Below are 21,475 nucleotides of genomic sequence, written 5' to 3'. Positions count from 1 at the left end.
TATCGTGACCGCTACATTGCAAAACCGCTCCTCTGATATTACATCCAGTATCAATACAAAACTACCATATCAGTGCATGCATAATCCCAATTTCATGCATAGTTACAACTCCATTCATACATTATTTAAACTTCAGTGTATTTCCTAGTTGTCTCGCCTTACAAATAATTCTCCTTCACTCCGTAAACCCAGATGGATAAGATGTTTAGTTTTCGTCGCTGAATTTGTCGAGTGCTGGCGTTAACCGACGCGAAAGAAAAGACGTGTGGCATTGTCCGCAGTCCTATTCGATTGAACCGAATACTACATCAGCCATCGACCTAACGATACGCTCGCTCCTGCCGATTCGTTCGCTCCTGTCGATTCGTTCTCTCCCGCCGATTCTTTCGCTCCTTCCGATTTGTTCGCTCCTGTTGATTCGTTCACTCCTGTCGATTCGTTCTCTCCTGCCGATTCGTTCGCTCCTGTCGATTCGTTCGCTCCTGCCGATTCGTTCGCTCCTGTCGATTCGTTCGCTTCTGTCGATTCGTTCGCTCCTGTCGATTTGTTCGCTTCTGTCGATCCGTTTGCTCCTGCCGATTCGTTCGCTCCTGCCGATCCGTTCGCTCCTTGCGACTCGTTCGCTCTCTGCGATTCGTTCGCTCCGTTGTCTAACTATACCCGACTCTTTTGTTTACAGAACAGCAATCCGAATAGGAACGAACTGAACTCAACACCCGAAGACTACCGAGCCGAACTCAGCACCCGAAGACTACCAAGCCGAACTCAACACCCAAAGACTACCGAGCCGAACTTAACACCCGAAGACTACCGAGCCGAACTCAACACCCGAAGACTACAGAGCCGAACTCAATACCCGAAGACTACGGAGCCGAACTCAACACCCGAAGACTACCGATCCGACAGCAATCCGAGTAACACCGAGCCGTGCGATATCCCAACAACGGGAACTACCAACCCACTGCCAATCCGAGTATTGCCGAGCGAGGGCTGACGGTCAGAAGATTGCCGATTTCACTATTGCCGAGCCGAGCGTTATCGACCGACTGACAACGACCAACCCCATCTTGTACCCCTACTTTATACCGACCAATTCGAAGCGACTCCACCCGAGGCTGTTCCCCAACTTTACCAACAAATACTACAACATCAACCAATCTCCATACTATTTGAAACTTATGTTAACGAAATTATATAAGTAAAACTCTGCAGCACAGCTCCATCGTGTCTCATCTTACTTAAGGTTTGTGGGTCCTTGAGTCGTCCCTGGCAGCGGCTGAGCTAACCTCAGCCTTTGGTGAAACCACTCGTTATACGATATAATACACTATCCTGGCGTAAAAAATAAGTATCTATAATATCGATATTTCCATCGATGGTTTGCCAGCTCTATTGACTGTAAGTTGTCATTTAACCCTAAGTTTACACATGCCAGGATAGTTGAGTACATGTATTGATTGTCAAAAACCCAAAACTTGCCTGTGTGACGTATAGCGTCCAGACAACTGCAAAACAGTTGTAAAATCATGAATGAAAATCCATCCATCATTAAGAAGAATACAGTGCCCGGCATAATTATTTTGACAAGTTTGAAAAAATGATGTGTTTGGTTTTTTACCGGATTAGTCTTCTACAAAAATATGAAAAAATATTCTGGCTAATCCTTTACTAGAGTACTTATAATTAGTAATAAATTTTATCAATTTAAATTTACGCTTCCACTTTTGTGATGTAAATAAAATTTCACTGCGTGGCATAAGTATTTTGACAAAATTGTTTTATTGATTTTTAGACCTCAACAATTAAAAATGTTTTATTTATACTTATGATTATTATTAGTTACGGTAAAAATAATATGCTTCACACACATCTGTACCGCTATGGACCCATTTACGGATCGATATTTCAAGGATTTAGGGATTTATCACTAAACAACATTTTCGATTTGGGTGCCACCGTGGTGCAATGGTATGCACGCCCGCCTTGCACGCAGAAGGTCGGGGGTTCGATTCCCCGGCCAAGCAACATCAAACATTTTTCAACGGTGGCAAAATACCCCTCAGTAATGTTGGCGACATTTCCTGAGTATTTCAGCCTTGAAAAACTTCTCCATAAGTGGTGTCTTAAGACACGCCGTTCGGACTCGGCGATAAATAGTAGGTCCCATATCATTGAGCTAAATATGAATCGGGGTGCACTCATTGATATGAGAGAAGTCTCCCTTGTCCCGTATGGGATGTTGTGGAACAATGTTTTTTTTTGTTTTAACATTTTCGATCATTTTCTCCCATTATTTTCCACATTTCCACTTTTTAATGAGAGTAAGAACATTTTTCTCTTACAAATGTGATATTTGAAGGAGACTTTGAGTTTGAACCCGAAATACGCTCCAAACTTGCTTCACAAAATTCAGGCTTACCATAGTAGCAGTGTTCTGCAAATGAATACATAACATTTCGATCGGTTTAATACCATGTTGTTATGAAATATTGTTTAAAATGCCAAAATATTCATTATAGTCCACAGCATTACCGATAAAAATTAAATATCACAGTATTTTAAATGGTCGATCAACATATTCTAATGCCTGGAAATATTTGGGCATGGCAATAGCATTAGAAGGACATTTATTTCATAAAGATATCAAACTTTTTGGCGGTTTTTTGACTCAAGCATACTAAAAAGGTTATTTTAAGATGAATTATGTCCAAATTTATTTTTATCAGTCCACAATATGCTCTACCACAATGATTGGTGGGGTGCAAGTGATTTTTATTGAAAATCTAATTGAAATTTTTTGTGGCTATGATTTATAAATCGAGTGGAATAGCAAAAAATGACTTCAAATTGATTTTTTCTAATGTTTAGAGGTTCTAGTCTTAATAGAGAGTTTGCTATGACATCGAAATTATTCAGAATATGAGGATTTGTGTGCTTAAGTAAGATTAGATTTGCAATTCTGCTCTATTTACCGGAGAGCAACTTCTGTAATTTCACATTTTCTGCCTACATCGACCATATTTACAGCGTTTTCAGTATTTTGAGATTTATTCGTTTCAAAATAAATAGATAACTACAACAATGTCTAAACAATAGCTACATTTATCACCGAAACTGTAATTTTAAATTTCACTACAATTTTTGACACCAACATTCCCTATTTGAATTAAAAATCTATGACTGTCAAGAACATTTTTTCTTAAATGTTAATAATTTAGCTAAATCAATTAATTTTGTTACCAAAAAGTTCGATTAAGTACCAAAAGTAACATAATTAAAGCATGTCAAAATACTTATGCCGTTTTGCGTTTGCCTCCCTTTTTAAACATTCGCCTACCTAATCACAAATAAAGCTGGAATATTTTTGAACCACTAATTTTTATTTAGCTGAGAGGACAAAGAAAACCCCTAAGCTGTTAATATCCCGTTATATGAATGCTGGCAATAATTATATGCCTTTTAAGACAAATGTAAATTTTGTCAAAATAATTATGCCGGGCACTGTATGCTTATTGAGGCAAAGCGGAAAATTATTTTCTAATTATTAGTACATTTATAAATAAATCACTGTAACTTAAACGTATTTTTTTTCTTATTTTTTTATGGTTTGTCATCTTATGAGCTTTCTAATAAAAAATAGAAGAGAAGAATGCATTCCATGGAGAACATTTTGTTTGTTTTATTTTTATATCATCCATCATAGTATCGAGGGTATATTAAGTTTCCTTTTCCGTTTGTAACGCATTGAAATAATCATATATTCTTGATCAAGATAAAATTCTGAGTCGATTTAGCCTTGTCCCTCTGTAGTAATCACTCTACCGTCCGCCAAAAATTCAGCTATATCGCTAGATTTTTGCACCCGAGTATTTTTATATTCTCCAGACATAAAAAAGAAGACACGTGTATCGGCCCGTTTACGTCGGGAAGTAACCTAAATAGGCGTGTTAAGTTCCGCCCATTTCTACAGGTTTTGATATATTCAACATCAGATTCCTTGAAATACTTGCATTTTAGGCATAAAGTGCCTTTGGCTATATTACTGACAGCAATACGGGGTACCTTTTTATTAAAAAAAATTAACCCTCATGCGAGTCACTAAAGGGATCTTTTTGGTCCCTTTTTTTAAACGTTTAAAAACTCCTTTAAAATGTAATCATATCAAATCAAAATATTCTACAAAATTATTTGTTATAAAATGTTACTATAGGTCCCCGAATACACCAAAATTCTAAATCTTACTTAAACCCCAGGAATCTGCCAAAAGTAAAATAATGTTGTACTTTATCTGAGTGTATTAAGTTTTGTCCCACAAAACTTCATTCTAGATAGAAGACTTCAAAGACAAAAATATTCTCCATTAAATTTCAATATAAGTCGCCGAATAAATGAAATATGTATCAATATGTACATATCAAGAAAATATATGCATAAAATTTGCCAACAAAACACCCAAATATTTTTTGAATAAATTTGTTTTGTTCAGTCAATTTTGCCAGAGCAGGTGTAGCTACCATCATTATAATATTTAGGACCATGCCAAAATCATGGCTGTTAGGACTCGTGTGTCAGATTTATATTCACTGGACAATAGCCGTAGACTATCCCCGCATTTTCACATACAATATCAGGAACCTATGACTTATCCTGATGACGTTATTTTAGTTTATGGTATTAAAATACGTAATTTTTCAAAGTTCGATCTGGGTTATCAATATTTTCCCTATATATATTCACTATATATATTTCAAAAACAGTTTGGATCGAGCACACATAATCTTCTGAAAGAATTTATTATCAAAATACTTCAATAAAATATATTTTGTGACCGCAGATAACGAAAATGTGAATAAAACGGTAGAATATGGTCCTTAATCATATATAAAAAGTAAAAGCTTCCGGACATAATAAATATTATAGCTACAAATTCCTTTTGTTCAGAGACTCATAATGAAATTTGATTTGGAACATTTCTTCTTTTGACACAACCCCCAAAAAGTGAGGTATTTTAGGACATTTTGACTCAGTATGGAATAAATTTTAATTAAGAGTCTTAAAGTTTAAAAAATAATTTCTACCTATAATATCTAATTTTGTAACGTAATTTTGTTTACTCAGATATCTGGTTTGTTCTAGGACCTACAATGAATTTTTTTGTAGAATATTTCTTCTTTTAACACCTTTCGTCTAGAACTAAATTTCATGTAACTTTCATGCATCAACTCGAAAAAGGAACAAAACAAAAGTATTCAAAAAATATTTTGGTGTTTTGTTTGTATATATTATCTTGATATATATTGCAAATACATATTTCATTTATTAGGTGACTTATATTAAAATTTATTGGAGTATATTTTAGTCTTTGACGTCTTCTATCTAGAATGAAGTTTTGTGGGACAAAACTTAATAAACTCTGATAAAGTGCAACATTAACCCTACCTTAGCACATTGGGCCCAATGGCAGGTTTCTGAGGCAAAAAGTCTAGTTTTGAAGTCATATATTTGTATAAATTAGTAACGGGATTAGATTCTTAACACTTTGAGCCACTTAGAAACAAAATCATTTCAACCTGGCAACGCTTCGTGGTCACATACCGAGCTGTCAAAGATATTGCATGTTACTTTGTAAAATTTTATAAAAATTTATCCAACGAAGAACAAATTTGTTTCGCTCGGCAATTAAAAACCGCTGATTTAATAAACAGTTTTTTTAATGGATAAAACGTGTAAAGGTATATAAATTAATATTCTGATTAAGAAATAAAAGAAGTTAGATTTGGTAAGGAATATTTGAAGTAGACTTGTGGTGTATTTTTTGTGTAGTTCGTATTGTAGTTTAAATAGTTTTTGGAATAAAACTCGCGGTATTGCGACGTATTGTCGAAACTATATATATCTGATAGAAGGTAATAGTGAGTACTATATGTGTACAAAAATTTCATGTCCGTATGGATCCGAATACTTATAGAAAATTACTTACAGATAGCGTGACACTTAAAAATGTGGATATTTTAATTTATTAGACTGGGTTGGGACTGGACGATGCTCAATATGACACAAGTCGCCAAATTTTATAGTAATCTTATCCGAGTTACACCAAGCATTGAAATCTTCAATATTCTAGATCTTTAAATTTAATAACTGGTACTACAAACACCTACTAAATTTCAAGATCTTAACCTGTAATTATAAAGTTTTCAAATAACGGACGCGATCGCGGTTTTCTACTTCCAAAACATAAATTAATGATAGAGGTCACAATTACTATTGTTTTGTATACCAATGCGTCTAATAATCTCTGAGATTTCGCGTTTGGCTAAAACTTGTTGTGGGGGAGGTCCCCCTCCATTTTTCGGTATAAAAAGTACCTTACGATCTATTCTCAGACCTTATGAATCTACAAACAAAATTTTATCAAATTCGGTCCAGCCATTTCAGAAGATTTATATTTCGAACATCATGGTATACCTGAAAAGGTTTCTATATATATGTAGATATATATCTGAACCGATCAGAGCCAAATTTTCAGGACCTGATTCTAACCTGAACAGGATTTACCATATCAAATTTTAAGGCGATCGGATGCAAATTGTGACCTTTGTGGGGCTTAAAAATAAAATCGGATTAAATCGGATGAAACATATACATGAAAACTATATCTATATCTGAACCGATTCTTACCAAATTTTGCAGAAGTACTTTTATGCCCATTAAAAACATTGGAACGAAATTTGGTAGCTCTAGCTGCTTCCAGTGACTTGTTGCCTCAAAAACCTGTCATTGGGCCCAATGTGCTTAGGTACGATTTAGAGTTTTGGAGTATTCAGTGACCTATAATAAATTTTATGACAAATAATTTTTTAGAATATTTTGATCTGATACGATCACATTTCAAAGGAGTTTTTAAATGTTTTCGAAAAAAGGGACCAAAAAGACCCCTTTAGTGACTCGGATGAGGGTTAATTTTTTTCATTAAGAGATACCCCGCATTGTTGTCAGTAATACTGCTAAAGACACTTTATACCTAAAATGCAAGGATTCCAAGGAATATGATGTTGAATATATAAAACCTGTTGAAATGGGCGGAACTTGCCACGCCTAGTTAGGCTACTTCCCGACGTAAACTTCTAAAACGCCGATACACGTGTCTTCTTGTTTTCGGTCCACTTTCATAATCTGTGTGGGGTTTCTTGTAATTTTAAAAAAGTTAAATTTTGTTGTACAGTGTTATTATCAGCATAATATTCTAAGTCTGAATAGTCATGCCCGTCAGTTGAAATCAAGATACAGCCCGCATTGTTTAAGATAGAGCTTTATAATTTGCTGTAGAATTATGATGTTTTGTATTGAAAATTGACTATATCGGTATACATTTTGATAGAACAGTACGTCGCGATTTTCGGCATTTTAAAGGTTGTGACCTCAATATCGCCCCGAAATGGCTGAAAATTGGTGTGTAGTCATCGTTAGGGATATTAAAACATTCCACCTGAAATTTGTCGATATAGTATAGGTCCACGTCTTTATATAGCCCCCATAGAACGACATTTGGTATTTAGTCTTCGTAAAATATTACACCTGAGTTCTGTAGGTATAGATCCTCGTCTTCATATAGCCCCCATAGAACGGCACTTCCCGATTTTCTGTATTTTAAAGGTTGTGTCCTCAATATTCTGCTGAAATGGCTGAAATTTGGTATTAAGTTTTCGTTGGGGGTATAAATCTTTCCACCAAAAATATGTCGGTATAGGTAAACGTCTTCATATTGCCACACTAGAATGGTATCTCGCGATTTTTGGTATTTTCAAGGTTCTAGCCTTAATATACATACCACTGAAATGGCTGGAATTTGGTATTTTGTTTTCATTTGGGGTATAGAACTTTCCACCTGAAATTTGCCGGTAAGGTAGGTAAACGTCCTTATATACCCCCATAGAGCGGTTCCTCCCAATTTTCAGTATTTTGAAAGTTATGGCCTCAATATTCCCCCTGAAATGGCTGGAATTTGGTATTTAGTCCTTTCCATCTGAAATTTGTCGGTATAGGTCCACGTCTGCATTAGACTGGTTTTAACTCAAAGGGAAAAAATCGATGTCGGATTTTTTTATGCGGCACACCCTAAAATGTTTAGTCATGTTAAAAATTAAAATTGCCAAAGTTTGAGCTCAATCAGAATATGTTAACACGTGCCACTGGGACCTCAAAGTTTCCAAGGGCCCTTTATATAGCCAATATTAAAATCTGATCCGATTTTCAAAAATTTTTGTAGGATTACTTACTTAGCCACTACAAAGAACTGGTAAACAGTTTGCATCGATTGGACAGTAAATGTGGTGCATAGAGCGATTTCCCGTAGAAAACGTAGTAGTTAAAGTCCAACATGCACCAATCCTTACAATTTTTCGAATTGAGTTTTTGTATCCTCTGATAATACCGGTTTATAGGGCTAGACTAAAACCTGGATATATGTATATGGATAGTTCTTTTCTATCTTCTGTCACAAAATTCCAGTTAACCAAAACAATCCGAAATGTCTGATTTTTTGCAAAAGATGTTATATAACTGTTATAATTTTGTGTACCCCTAGCGGAGACTAAATACTAAATGTCAGTCATTTTGGTTAATTAATGAGGTTAAAGCCTTCAAAATACCGAAAATCGGGGGTTAATGTTCTATATAAAGACTTGGGCTGACCAATTCAACAGAAGGACGGATATCGTTATATAGTGAAACAAATTTCCAATTGGCTTTCAAAGTAACGGGTGATCCAAGAAGAGGAACTTTTTTCAACAGCTTTTTTGACAGATCACGCGTGAATCGTGTCACTGGTTCATGTTATTTTTGTTTAGTACTGTTTGCCATCTTATCATGGAAAAGCTTACGCTTCTACAACATTTACAAATTGTTTGTTACGAAAGTTCGCTTTATGTGGGGAGTGTGTTTTGAGCCAAATTTTGTTCAATGATGAGACACATTTCTGGCTTTTCTGGTTTTATAGGTATGTAAAGAAGCAAAATTGCCACATGTAGGAAGAAGAGCAGCTTAAAGAGATTCAAGAGCTGTCACTTCATTTAGAAAAAATAACGGTTTGTGGGTCGGACCCTATTTCTTCAAAATTATGCCGGTTAGGACTTCATCGTCAATGGCTACCATTATTGCGCCGTGATAACCGACTATTTGATGTCTGAAATTCAAGCTCGTAATCTCGGCTACAACGGCGCCACTTCCCACACGTCGCATCAATCAATGGATTTATTGAAAGAACACTTCGGTGAGCACGTTTTGGGCCAGTCGATTGGCCACCAAGATCGTCTCATATCAAATTGTTGGACTTTTTCCGGTGGGAATATGTAAAGTCGAAAGTGTATATAAAGACAACCCCGCTTCGATTCATGCCTTGGCGGAAAACATCACGCGTGTCATTCGTCAGTTACAAGTCGAAATGTTCGAATAATTCAGCGAAAATTGGACTCTACGGACAGACCGTCTAAGACGTAGCCTCAGGCAATATTTGTTAGACATAATCTGCATAAAATAAATGGCATCGAATGTTCTTTCAAATTACAAAAAAAAAACATTCCACATTCCGTTTCATTTTTCTGTGTTTTATACCCTCAGCCTTTAGGCTAAAGAGGGTATTTACACTTTGATACGACCAAAAATGTGCCTCGTCGAAATAATGGTTTTAGACCCCAAGTATGTTTGTACGATATCCGTTTCAGACAATATTGAGTAGACCTAGCAATGTCCGTCCGTCTGTCTGTCTGTCCGTCTGTCTGGCTGGCTGGTGCGCACGATAACTCTCGAACGGATCAATCGATTCGGTTCAAATTTTGGGTATCGAAATTTTTTGTCCAGATTTGATTTAAGTTCGAAGATGGGCCCTTCAGGTACCTCCCCCACAAATGTTCAAAAATTGTCGCAAAACTTGTGCGCACGATAACTCTCAAAGGGAGTAACCGAATTGAACCAAACTTTGCAAATGGTAATGCTACAAATCTAGGCATACATCAGGTTCGAATATGGATTATATGTCGCGAGTTCAATAAACGGTGACCAAATATAAAAGGAGTTGGCGTTGGCAGATGAATTTTGGTATAAATACTTATAGTTCACTGACAATGTCAAGAGCAAAAAATTGGGAAGGTCGGTCCACGTTTTGGGATAGTCCTCATGCAACGGTACTTCTTAATGTTTCGGTATTTTGAATATTTTAGCTAAACTTATCAACCAAATTGGTTGAATTTTGAGATGCGGGGTTTTCACTTTACAAAAAACTTTTCCGATAAAAATTATGGACATAGGTCCACGTTTTGATATAGACCCCACATAACGGTACCTCCCGATTTTCGGAATTTTGAAGATATTACATATGTTTCACTCCCAAATACGCCGAAATTTTGCATTGACGGTTCCCAATGGACCAAAAAAATGTTCTGATAAAAATTATGTAAATAGGTCCACGTTTTGATATAGCTCCAATAGAACGGTATCGCCCGATTTTCGGTATTTTCAAGGTTTTAGCCACATCAAACAACCAATGAAGCTGATATTTGGTATTTAGTCTTCGCCAGGTCTTGCGAAATACTTTTACAGAGAATTGTTGGTATTGGTTCACGTTTGATATAACCCCCGTGGAACGGTACCGCCCAATTTTCGGGTTTTTAAGGTTTTAGGCACATTATCCACCCAAAATTACAGAAATTTGGTGTTCAGTTTTCATATATTTTTGTGAGTTTATTGAATATATCAAAATTTTGTCTTCAAATAAGAGAATTTTCCTTAAAATTTTTTTGACCGATTAATGTTATTGACGGCACATTTTTTATTAAAAATCGAAATTTTGAAAGTTATGGCCACAATATCCCCCCGAAATGGCTGGAATTTAAATGTCTGATTTTTTGCAAGAACTGTTATATAACTGTTATAATTTTGTGTACCCCTAGCGGAGACTAAATACTAAATGTCAGTCATTTTGGTTAATTAATGAGGTTAAAGCCTTCACAATACCGAAAATCGGGGGGTAATGTTCTATATAGGCTATATGAAGACTTGGGCATATACCGACAAATTCAACAGAAGGACGGGTATTGTTATATAGTGAAAAAAATTTCTAATTGGCTTTCAAAGTAACGGGTGATCCAAGAAGAGGTAATTTTTTTCAACAGCCTTTTTTGACAAATCACGGGTGATTCTTCTCACTTGTTTATGTTATTTTTGTTTAGTACTGCCATCTTATCATGGAAACGCTTATGCCTCTACAACATTTACAAATTGTTCAAGTTTATTACGAAATTTCGCTTTATGTGGGGAGAGTGTGTTTTGAGCCTGGCTTTTTTTGGAGCACATTTCTGGCTTTTCTGGCTTTATAGGTATGTAAAGAAGCAAAATTGCCACATGTAGGAAGAAGAGCAGCTTAAAGAGATTCAAGCGCTGTCACTTTATCCAGAAGAAATAACGGTTTGTGGGTCGGTGGAATCGTCGTTCCCTATTTCGTCAAAATGATGCCGGTTAGGACTTCATCGTCAATGGCGACCGTTATTGCGCCGTGATAACCGACTATTTGATGTCTAAAATTGAAGCTCGTAATCTCGGCTACAACGGCGCCACTTCCCACACATCGCATCAATCAATGGATTTATTGAAAGAACATTTCGGTTTTGGGCCAGTCGATTGGCCACCAAGATCGTCTCATATCAAACTCTTAGACTTTTCCCTGTGGGAATATGTAAAGTCTAAACCGACAACCCCGCTTCGATTCATGCCTTGGTGGAAAACATCACGCGTGTCATTCGTCAGTTACAAGTCGAAATGTTCGAATAATTCAGCGAAAATTGGACTCTACGGCCAGACCGTCTAAGACGTAGCCTCAGGCAATATTTGTTAGACATAATCTGCAAAAAATTAATGGCATCGAATGTTCTTTCAAATGATAATAAACATTCCACATTCCATTTGATTTTTCAGTTTTTTTTTTTCTTTAAAGTAAGTTGGAACCTCTAAAGGGATCACCCAAAATCTTCATACGTTTTATCCTATAGACATTTTGTCATGCACTTCCATTCCCACAATACTGAACAGGATGAGTACAAAGCCTCCAGACGTCTATATAGCTCGAATATTGTATAACAAACATGGAGTATATTCATTTCGGAATTCGTATTTGATAGTGGAATGACATGACATGAAGAAGTAATCCAGATTTCATTTTTTGATGAGTATACAATCAAAAAATTTTAAAATATTTCTTACAAAACTTGTTAATGATGTACATTATTTGTTTAGAATCTTCAGAAAAATATAAGTTTTCATTTGAAATCACCAAACATAAAAAAATTAGAAGAAAGAAATATATAATAATTGTTTTACAATAGCTTAACAGATTTTGTTCGACTAAACCATTTCGTACCCCTGCGTAAGTCCCTGGTTAAGATATTATTGTTCTCCAAGGAGTTATACTTAACATAGAGAAGGAGCTTAGTAGTTACTAATTGGTAATATTTACTTCAATACAGTGGTGGTGGAGGGTATTAAAAGTTCTGCCGGGCTGAACTTAACGCTGTTCTTACTTGTTTTTTTCTGAACGCTCTAGTAAGTTCTTTTGGAAACATAGACATACTGTATGTGCAATTTTTATTTATTTATTTCGTCTATGGAGTACAAATTCCTTACAGACTAATGCATTAAAAATAAATTAATTCTAACATACTTTTGAATTTTATAATAGTACTAGCTGAAACAAACAAATCGGCCGGCCTACCAACACGTGAACATGCAACGTAGAGCTGACCATGAGAAAATCAAGAACATGCTAAATTTAGGCCGCATACACGAAGAGTCTGTCCTTGGAATTTATTTATAGTCATTGCAAATGCCAAACGTACAGGAAACTGCAATCTTTTAAAATTGAAGGGCGTTTCTGATGCTATTACCAACAGCAGTACATCTGAACCTATATACTTCCCAGTAATAATCGTTGCCTCAATTAAATAGTTATGTAGTTTTTTTCCTGTTAACCTTGTACCATTGCAAATGCGAGGTGGGTCTATGTTTCTTAATAAAATAATAGGAACACCAACTTTTAGCACTAAATTATGTGGTGGAAAGCCTGGAAGATCCAACGAATTTAGGAATTCAACTGGATAGGTAACCGCGTGGTCTTCAGTTGCCACAGTATCAATCGATTTGTATGTTCGTGCATTTCCTGAAATTCTATTGACTGAAATTCTTTCAATATAATTTAACAATTTGTTTTTCTGACCAATTTCCGCCACATATTCCAAATTTCATTGAAAGTGGTCTTACATAGCGTGTTTGGTGCATCAAATACATGAAATCGGCCGAAAATATATATGGGAGCTATATGTAAATCTAAACCGATTTCAATATAATTTGAAAATTTTTTTTGTAGATCAATTTCCGCCACTTATTTGAAATTTCATTGAAATTGGACATACATAAGGTGTTTATTGCATAAAATACATGAAATCGGCCAAAAATATATATTGGAGGTACATACATATATCCAAATCTGATCCGATTTCATTATACAGTCGAAATCGCTTATAACGTCGGTCAAGGGACCGACGGAATTTGTCGCTATAACCGATATGTCGTTATAATCGATAGGGCTATAAAGGGCCCCAGAGATTTGGGACTTTTGGATATCGTCGTTATAACCGATGTGACGTTATATACGACGACGTTATAAGCGATTTCGACTGTAATTTGGCAAACTAATTTCTAGGATCAATTCGTCAAAGATTCCAAATTTCGTCAAAATTGAACATACATGACTTGTTCGGTGTAGAAAATACATGAAATCGGCCGAAAATATATGTTTATGGGAGCTATATCCCAATCTGAACCGATTTCAAAATATTTTGGAACATTTATTTCTGCAATAAATTCCGTCACACATTCCAAATTTCATTGGAATTCGGCATACAAAACGTGTTTTATGCATCAAATGCATTAAATCGGCCGAAAATATATATCTAAATCTGAGCCGATTTCAAATTATAAAAATATTTTTAGACACACATCGCATTCCAAATTTGAAGACTGTATCGATAATCGTTCGTTAGATATCAGCTTACACAGTCTAAATTTTTTGGAGGTACCTTTCGATCCTGAGGCTATATCTCCAGATCGGGGCGGAATTTTTAAGAATTATATAGCCTGTGACACTTTCAGGCCATGTGGTAATATACTCTGAAAGTTTCAGGAAGATCGATTCAGCGGTTTTTGAGTCCATAAAGTTCAAACGAACAAACGTACAAACATTTTCCTCTTTTATAAATATAGATACCGCACAAATTTCATTGAAATAAATATGGGAGCTATAGCCAAATCAACACCGATTTCAATACTTATTTCTACCCCAAATTTAGTTACACATTGGACATACATAGCGTCTATGGGGCATCAAATACATGAAATCGGAAGAAAATATATATAGGAGCTATATCCAAATCTGAACCGATTTCAATATAATTTGACATACTCATTTCTACAACAAATTTAGTCACACATTCCAAATTTCATTGAAATTGGACAAACATAGTGGGTTGGGTGCATCAAATACATGAAATGGGCCGAAAATATATATAGGAGCTATATCCAAATCTGAACCGATTTCAATATAATTTGGCATACTCATTTCTACAACAAATTTAGTCACACATTCCAAATTTCATTGAAATTGGACAAACATAGTGGGTTGGGTGCATCAAATACATGAAATCGGCCGAAAATATATATAGGAGCTATATCCAAATCTGAACCGATTTCAATATAATTTGGCATACTCATTTCTACAACAAATTTAGTCACACATTCCAAATTTCATTGAAATTGGACATACATAGTGGGTTACGTGCATCAAATACATGAAATCGGCCGAAAATATATATAGGAGCTATATCCAAATCTGAACCGATTTCAATATATTTTTGCATACTCATTTCTACAACAAATTTAGTCACACATTCTAAATTTCATTGAAATTGGACATACATAGGGGTTGGGTGCATCAAATACATGAAATCGGCCGAAAATATATATAGGAGCTATATCCAAATCTGAACCGGTTTCAACATAATTTGGCATACTCATTTCTACGACAAATTTAGTCACACATTCTAAATTTCATTGAAATTGGACATACATAGTGGGTTGGGTGCATCAAATACATGAAATGGGCCGAAAATATATATAGGAGCTATATCCAAATCTGAACCGATTTCAATATAATTTGGCATACTCATTTCTACAACAAATTTAGTCACACATTCCAAATTTCATTGAAATTGGACATACATAGTGGGTTGGGTGCATCAAATACATGAAATCGGCCGAAAATATATATAGGAGCTATATCCAAATCTGAACCGATTTCAATATAATTTAGTATACTCATTTCTACAACAAATTTAGTCACACATTCCAAATTTCATGGAAATCGGACATATATAGCGTGTTTGGTACATCAAATACTTGAAATCGGACGAAAATATATATGGGAGGTATATCCAAATCTGGACCGATTTTGATATATTTTGGCACGTTTATTTTTAGGCTAAAATCCATCACACATTTCAAATTTGGAGTCTGTATCTGTAACCGTTCTATAGATATTTGCATACAAAGTTTAAATTTTTTGGAGGTACCTCCGATTCTGATGCTATATCTCCGGATCAGAGCGGAATTTCGAAACTTTTTATAGCCTATGTTACTTTCAGGCGATGTAGTAATATACCCTGAAAATTTCAGCAAGATCGGTTCAGCGGTTTTTGAGTCTATAAATTTCAAACAAACAAACAAACAAACAAACAAACATACAAACATTTTTCTATTTTATATATATAGATCAGAGAAATCTAAGTTTGACTGTACATTATTAATTTTATTAAATTTGCGACGGATTTTTAAGATTGGCTCATTCATTGCATACATTGTTCTATGACAAGGTATATAAAAATATTCAGTATTCCTCAGAGAAGGGATGGGAGCATTAAAACGTATTAATTCCAGAAGTTGGGGACAATCAATCAAACCATTAATAAGTTTGTACAAAAACATTATAGATTGTAAGTTTCTACGATTGTAAAGCATTAGCAAATATATGAGGGAAATCGAACGCTAAAATTTATTGAGAAAAGTGCAAACTTTATAAATTTTTTTCTAATCTAGATCTTAAAAGGAAGAGTAAATGGCCTTATGAACATACGGGTCCGTGAAATCAGAGCACTGACGTTTTATGAAGGCTAAAAAAAATCGAAGTAAACACCCAAATCTAGTATTTCTGAAACTTGTAAAATGCGCTTATGATTAACATAATACTCCATACTAATTGGAGATCGCAAACAACCGTAACATACGTAAAAACATTTATTACGATTAAGTAATATACAGTTACTTGCACACCAATTCACAATGTTAGTTAACTCAAGCTATAATAAAGTTGCATCTAAGAGATTTTAACGCTTTTAAATAGTTTTATATCATCAGCATAAAATAAACATTGTGCATTAGACAAACAACTGTATAGATCATTAATGAAGAAATTTAATAGAAGTGGGCCCAGGATACTACCTTGAGGAACACCAGAATTAGCAATATAAGCTTCAGAGTTTTTACCTTCAATTCATACAGTATAACTCCTACTAGATAAATATGATTTATCCAATTTAAACAATTAGAATGAATGCCCATTTTAGATAGCTTTTGTAGTAGAATGCAATGTGAGACCTTGTCAAATGCTTTGGAAAGATCTGAATAAATGGCATCAACTTGGCAATGATTCTCTATGCTCTGATTACAAAAAATAGGAAATTTTAACACATTTGTTGTTGTTTAACAAGTTTAACAAACCCATGCTGATTAGGAGATAAGAAATTTGTAAAGCAGCAATATAAGTTGCGATACATTGCATGCTCAAATATTTTCGAGATGTTAGATAATTTTGAGATAGTTCTATAATTTTTTATGTCTGATCTATCTTCAGACTTAAAAATTGCCGTAACATACGACACTTTCCAGCAATCAGAAAAAAACATATTTCCTTAAGGAAGTATTAAAGATATTAGTTAACGGAAAGGTGACAGAAACAGCAAGCTGTTTTTAAAGAAAAGCAGATAATCCATCTACATCGATCTTATTTGACATCTTTAAACAATCAATAGCTCTGATAACATCTTCATTATCTAATTGCATATATCCAAAATTCATACAAGGTTGCATCAATTCAAGAAATCCAGTTCCAGTATCTTGCAAATCATAATTAAAATTTGATTTAAAAAATGAAGCGAACAAATTGCATACATCAACAGTGTCTTCAGCAGCACCATCATCTAAATGCATTATTGACGGATAATCTCTAGAAGTTCTTTTAGAATTAATATACAGTATTTCCCGGATATTAGCACTGTGGAAAATGCAAGCAAAGCAGTGCATATAAGCGGGGGATTCATATATATCATATAAAAATCCCGCTTATAAGCACTATCTATCGGTGCATATATAAAAATCCCCCATATACAAATTCTCATTAAAATTGCAATTTATTAGTTTTTAATCAACCAAAAAGAAAACCATTTCATTCTTAAGAAAATATCTCAATTCTTTGTGCAGTATTAGGCTCGGATATCAATAGAAGTTACGTATATTTAAAGAGAGAAGGTACTTAATTATTTTTATTCTTAAACAAGTAAAAAAGCGTTAAGTTCGGCTGGGCCGAACCATATAATATTATGAACTAATATAGAATAGTTAGTTGTCTTGCTGTTACGAAAGCACCAATGTCCACAATTTTAGGCAGAGAAGTCTTTTACCACTTAGAACCCCAAATACCTAATTTTAGCTAATTCGGTCAGCTAAAAGTTTGAAAATATCTGAAATCGGGCGGAAAATTTATTTGGGGCTATACCAAAACATGGGCTTACAAATTATAGCTAATTCGGTCTGAAAATGTAGCTGAAAACCTCAAAATACATGACATCGGATGGTACCGTTATATGGGGGCTATAATAAAATTCGAACAGCAAACAAAAGACTCATCTTTCTGAAATTTCAGCATTCTATCTCTATTTTTGTGGATGCTAGAGTGATTACCACAGACGGAGGAATGGATATGCATAGATAGAATCCGAATTTTACCCTGATAAAGAATATTAATACTTCATAGTGTTGCAAGTGATCAGTTCAATGATTTACAAAGGAAAAACGAAGTTAATACACCCTTCATCCTATGGTGGAGGGTATAAAAAGTCCGTTATTTTTGCCTGTCCATTGTCTAAAATAGAATTGCTCTATGTTTTCTATTTACTGAAGAAATTTAATGGCTGGCCTTACGAATAATACTTATTAAATTTAAAACTTTTTTTTTTAAAGGAAATCTTATTTTCTGCACAATCGTTTTTATATAATTCATTATTCTCCGACAGCAGATGGAATAAATGGCTTATTTATTTTCATTGCAATTAGCTCAGCTTTCTCTATAAGCATATTGCCTGAAAGAACAGATTTCTTGACGAGCTTTTCTCCAATTAACTGTCCTTTTCACGTATATATATAATATATATAATGGTTCCACAAACATCCCGTATGGGACAAGGGAGACTTATCTCATATCAATGAGTGCACCCCGATTCATATTGGCTCAATGATATGGGACCTACTGTTTATTGCCGAGTCCGAACGGCGTGATCTAAGACACCACTTGTAGAGAAGTTTTACAAGGCTGAACTACTCAGGAAATGTCGCCAACATCACTGAGGGGTATTTTGCCACCGTTGAAAATTTGATGTTGCCTGGCCTGGGAATCGAACCCACGACCTTTAGCGTGCAAGGCGGGTGTGCATACCATTGCACCACGGTGGCACCCTTTTTTCACGTATATGCATGCCATATTTAACGCATATGAAAAATTTTACTATCATCCAAATTATTTTGAGCCGGTGCATATAAACGATTTTTTTAAGCCAAAATGAAAGAATGATGACCAAATTTCAAGTGCTTATAAGAGGGGAATGCATATAAGCGGGATGCATATATCGAAATAATGTCAATGCATTTTGAACTAAAAATAACATTTGCACAAATTTCAGTGCTATTAACCGGGGAATTCTTATATCCGGGGTGCATACAAGAGGGAAATACTGTACTGCCAGAACAACTTGGGATTATCTTTTATTTTATCCTGAAAACTGAGAATGTATTGTTTGTATAAAGAGAACTCACGAGAGTAATGCTTGTATAAGTCAAAACTGTGAGTACCATTATACTTTTTATAAGATTTCTGGAATTTATTTCTTAAGTTTTTCAACTTTTTTAAACCTAAGGTATACCATGGAAGTTTATACACCTTACCATTGTGCATTTTTATATATTCTTTAGTAAAAGAGCGCATTATATTTACAAATTTTATGTGATATTCGGTGACAGACAAGTTTTTAAAACAATTTGCCCAATCATATGGTTCTTTTAGCAGAACAAAAATAAAACACGTCTATTCAGTTGAACGATTTGAAAGTAATAGATAATTCACATTTATTGACAGAGGTTTCGAAGAATAAAAATGTAAACAAACAAATACAATTCTCATGGCATACATGTTTTGTTCGCACAAGTATATTTTTAAACAGTTTATTTCACCACCCCCACTCGAACAAAACTTACTTAAAATGTAAACCCATTTGAATTGAACAAAATGTATGTTTATCTGCAGGTACTGATTTAGTTAAATTGTCTGCTGCCATAACTTGAGTTTTGACACCAACCAATTGAACAATGTTTGACTCTTTCTTTTCCCGTATAAAATGATGGCGAACATCTATGTATTTCGATCGTGCCAAATATTTGCTGGTTGATGCCAAATGCATTGCACTTTGATTGTCGCAATATATTTTAGTTGGCTTTTCATTTGGTTTTGGGTCGAGTTCTGCTTTAAGACTTCTAAGCCACAAAATTTCTTGCACTGTAGCGGAAAGTGCCATGTATTCGGCTTGTATTGACGATAATGCTATGGTTGTTTGGTGTTTGGAAGCCCAATATACAGATCCTCCTTGAAGAATATTTACATACCCTGCAACTGAACGTCTTTCATCGGAATCGCTTGCCCAGTCTGAATCAGAATATGCAATAATATCTCCATTACCATTTTTAGAGAAGGTTAATTTTGCATTCTTTGTTTTCTTCAGATATTTAAAAACTCGCTTTACTTCACACCAATGTGCTTTTCCAGGACAATTGTTAAATGTACTTAGCTTATTTACCGCTTGCCATATATCTGGTCTAGTACACTGCGATGCAAAAAGTAAACTTCCAATTGCTTGTTGATACGGAATTTCGGATATCTCTTTGATTTCAGCGGCTGTTTTCGGAGACATATCTTTTGAAAGTTTTACATTCACATCAATTGGTGTTGACACAGGATTACAGTTTTCCATATTAAATTTCTTTAGCATTTCATCTATATATTCTTCCTGGTCCAAATAGATCTTGTCATCTTTTCATGTAATTCAGATTCCTAAACACTGCTTTGCTTCACCCAAAAACTTCATTTTGAAATCCTTCATTAATTGAACTTTTAGCTTTTTCCGGTATGGTATCTCATTGCTGAACAACAATATGTCGTCGACATATATGGCCAAAAAAGTCATCTTCGATCCATCTCTATGCATATAAATGCAAGGATCAACCTTGGATCTTATCAGTCCCAAATTGATAAGCGCTTTATCCAGTTTCGTATTCCAAACTAAACTCGACTGTTTAAGTCCATACACTGCTTTATTGAGCTTCAAAACTTGGTCATCACACTTCATTAGAATACCTTCAGGTTTTTCAACATAGATATCTTCATTTAACTCACCTTGCAGAAAAGCTGTGACTGCATCCATTTGTTCAATCTGCAGATCATATTTCGCTGCTAAGGCCATAAGAAAACGAATTGAAGTATACCTTACTGCAGGTGAATACGTTTCATCGTTGCTACTAATCTGGCCTTATATCGGATATTGTTACCTGGTTCTTTCTTCTTTTTAAATACCCACTTGGTTTTAATCACATTCACTCCAGTCGGCTTTTCTACAGAATTCCAATAATGGTTTTCTTCCAGGGACTTTATTTCGCTTTTCATAGCTTCAATCCATTTCAGCTTTTCCGGACTATACATGGCATCTTCTAAGCTTATTGGTTCGTCTGTGATATTTTCTTGTTCAACAGTTAGAGCTTTCTTCTTTGCTGCATTTCTTTCACTTCTGCGTGGAACCGATGAATCGTCTGTGTTATCTACTCCATCAGTTGGAGCAGGAAAATCATTTTGATCGCATTGAACTTCTCCAGAATACCCCACTTCATGTACATCTTCTACTACTGATAAAAATGACCCAAACTCGCTTTGACTATCGGGGATATTTACATTTTGTTCCCCCACTTGAATCGTATAAAGCGGAACTCCACTGTTGTTGTCCAT

The 21,475-nt window shown here is 34.9% G+C and overlaps 1 protein-coding gene across 1 annotated transcript in view; it reads right to left on the bottom strand.

Annotated features, from left to right (window-relative positions):
* LOC141396732 (probable cytochrome P450 313a4) overlaps positions 1-21,475 on the bottom strand; it is a 43,263-nt gene extending 21,788 nt beyond the window's left edge. Inside the window, exons 1-2 of the mRNA XM_073972368.1 lie at positions 21,025-21,475; positions 20,873-20,929 (exon numbers count right to left, since the gene is read on the bottom strand). Coding sequence (XP_073828469.1) covers positions 20,873-20,929; positions 21,025-21,475 — 508 coding nt within the window. The remainder of the gene's footprint in view (positions 1-20,872; positions 20,930-21,024) is intronic.

Source organism: Musca autumnalis, unplaced genomic scaffold, assembly GCF_047663935.1.
Source record: "Musca autumnalis isolate F117 unplaced genomic scaffold, ASM4766393v1 scaffold_3, whole genome shotgun sequence".
Lineage (NCBI taxonomy): Eukaryota > Metazoa > Arthropoda > Insecta > Diptera > Muscidae > Musca > Musca autumnalis.
The sequence above is the reverse complement of the archived record's forward strand: the minus strand, read 5'-3'. Positions and strand labels throughout refer to the sequence as shown.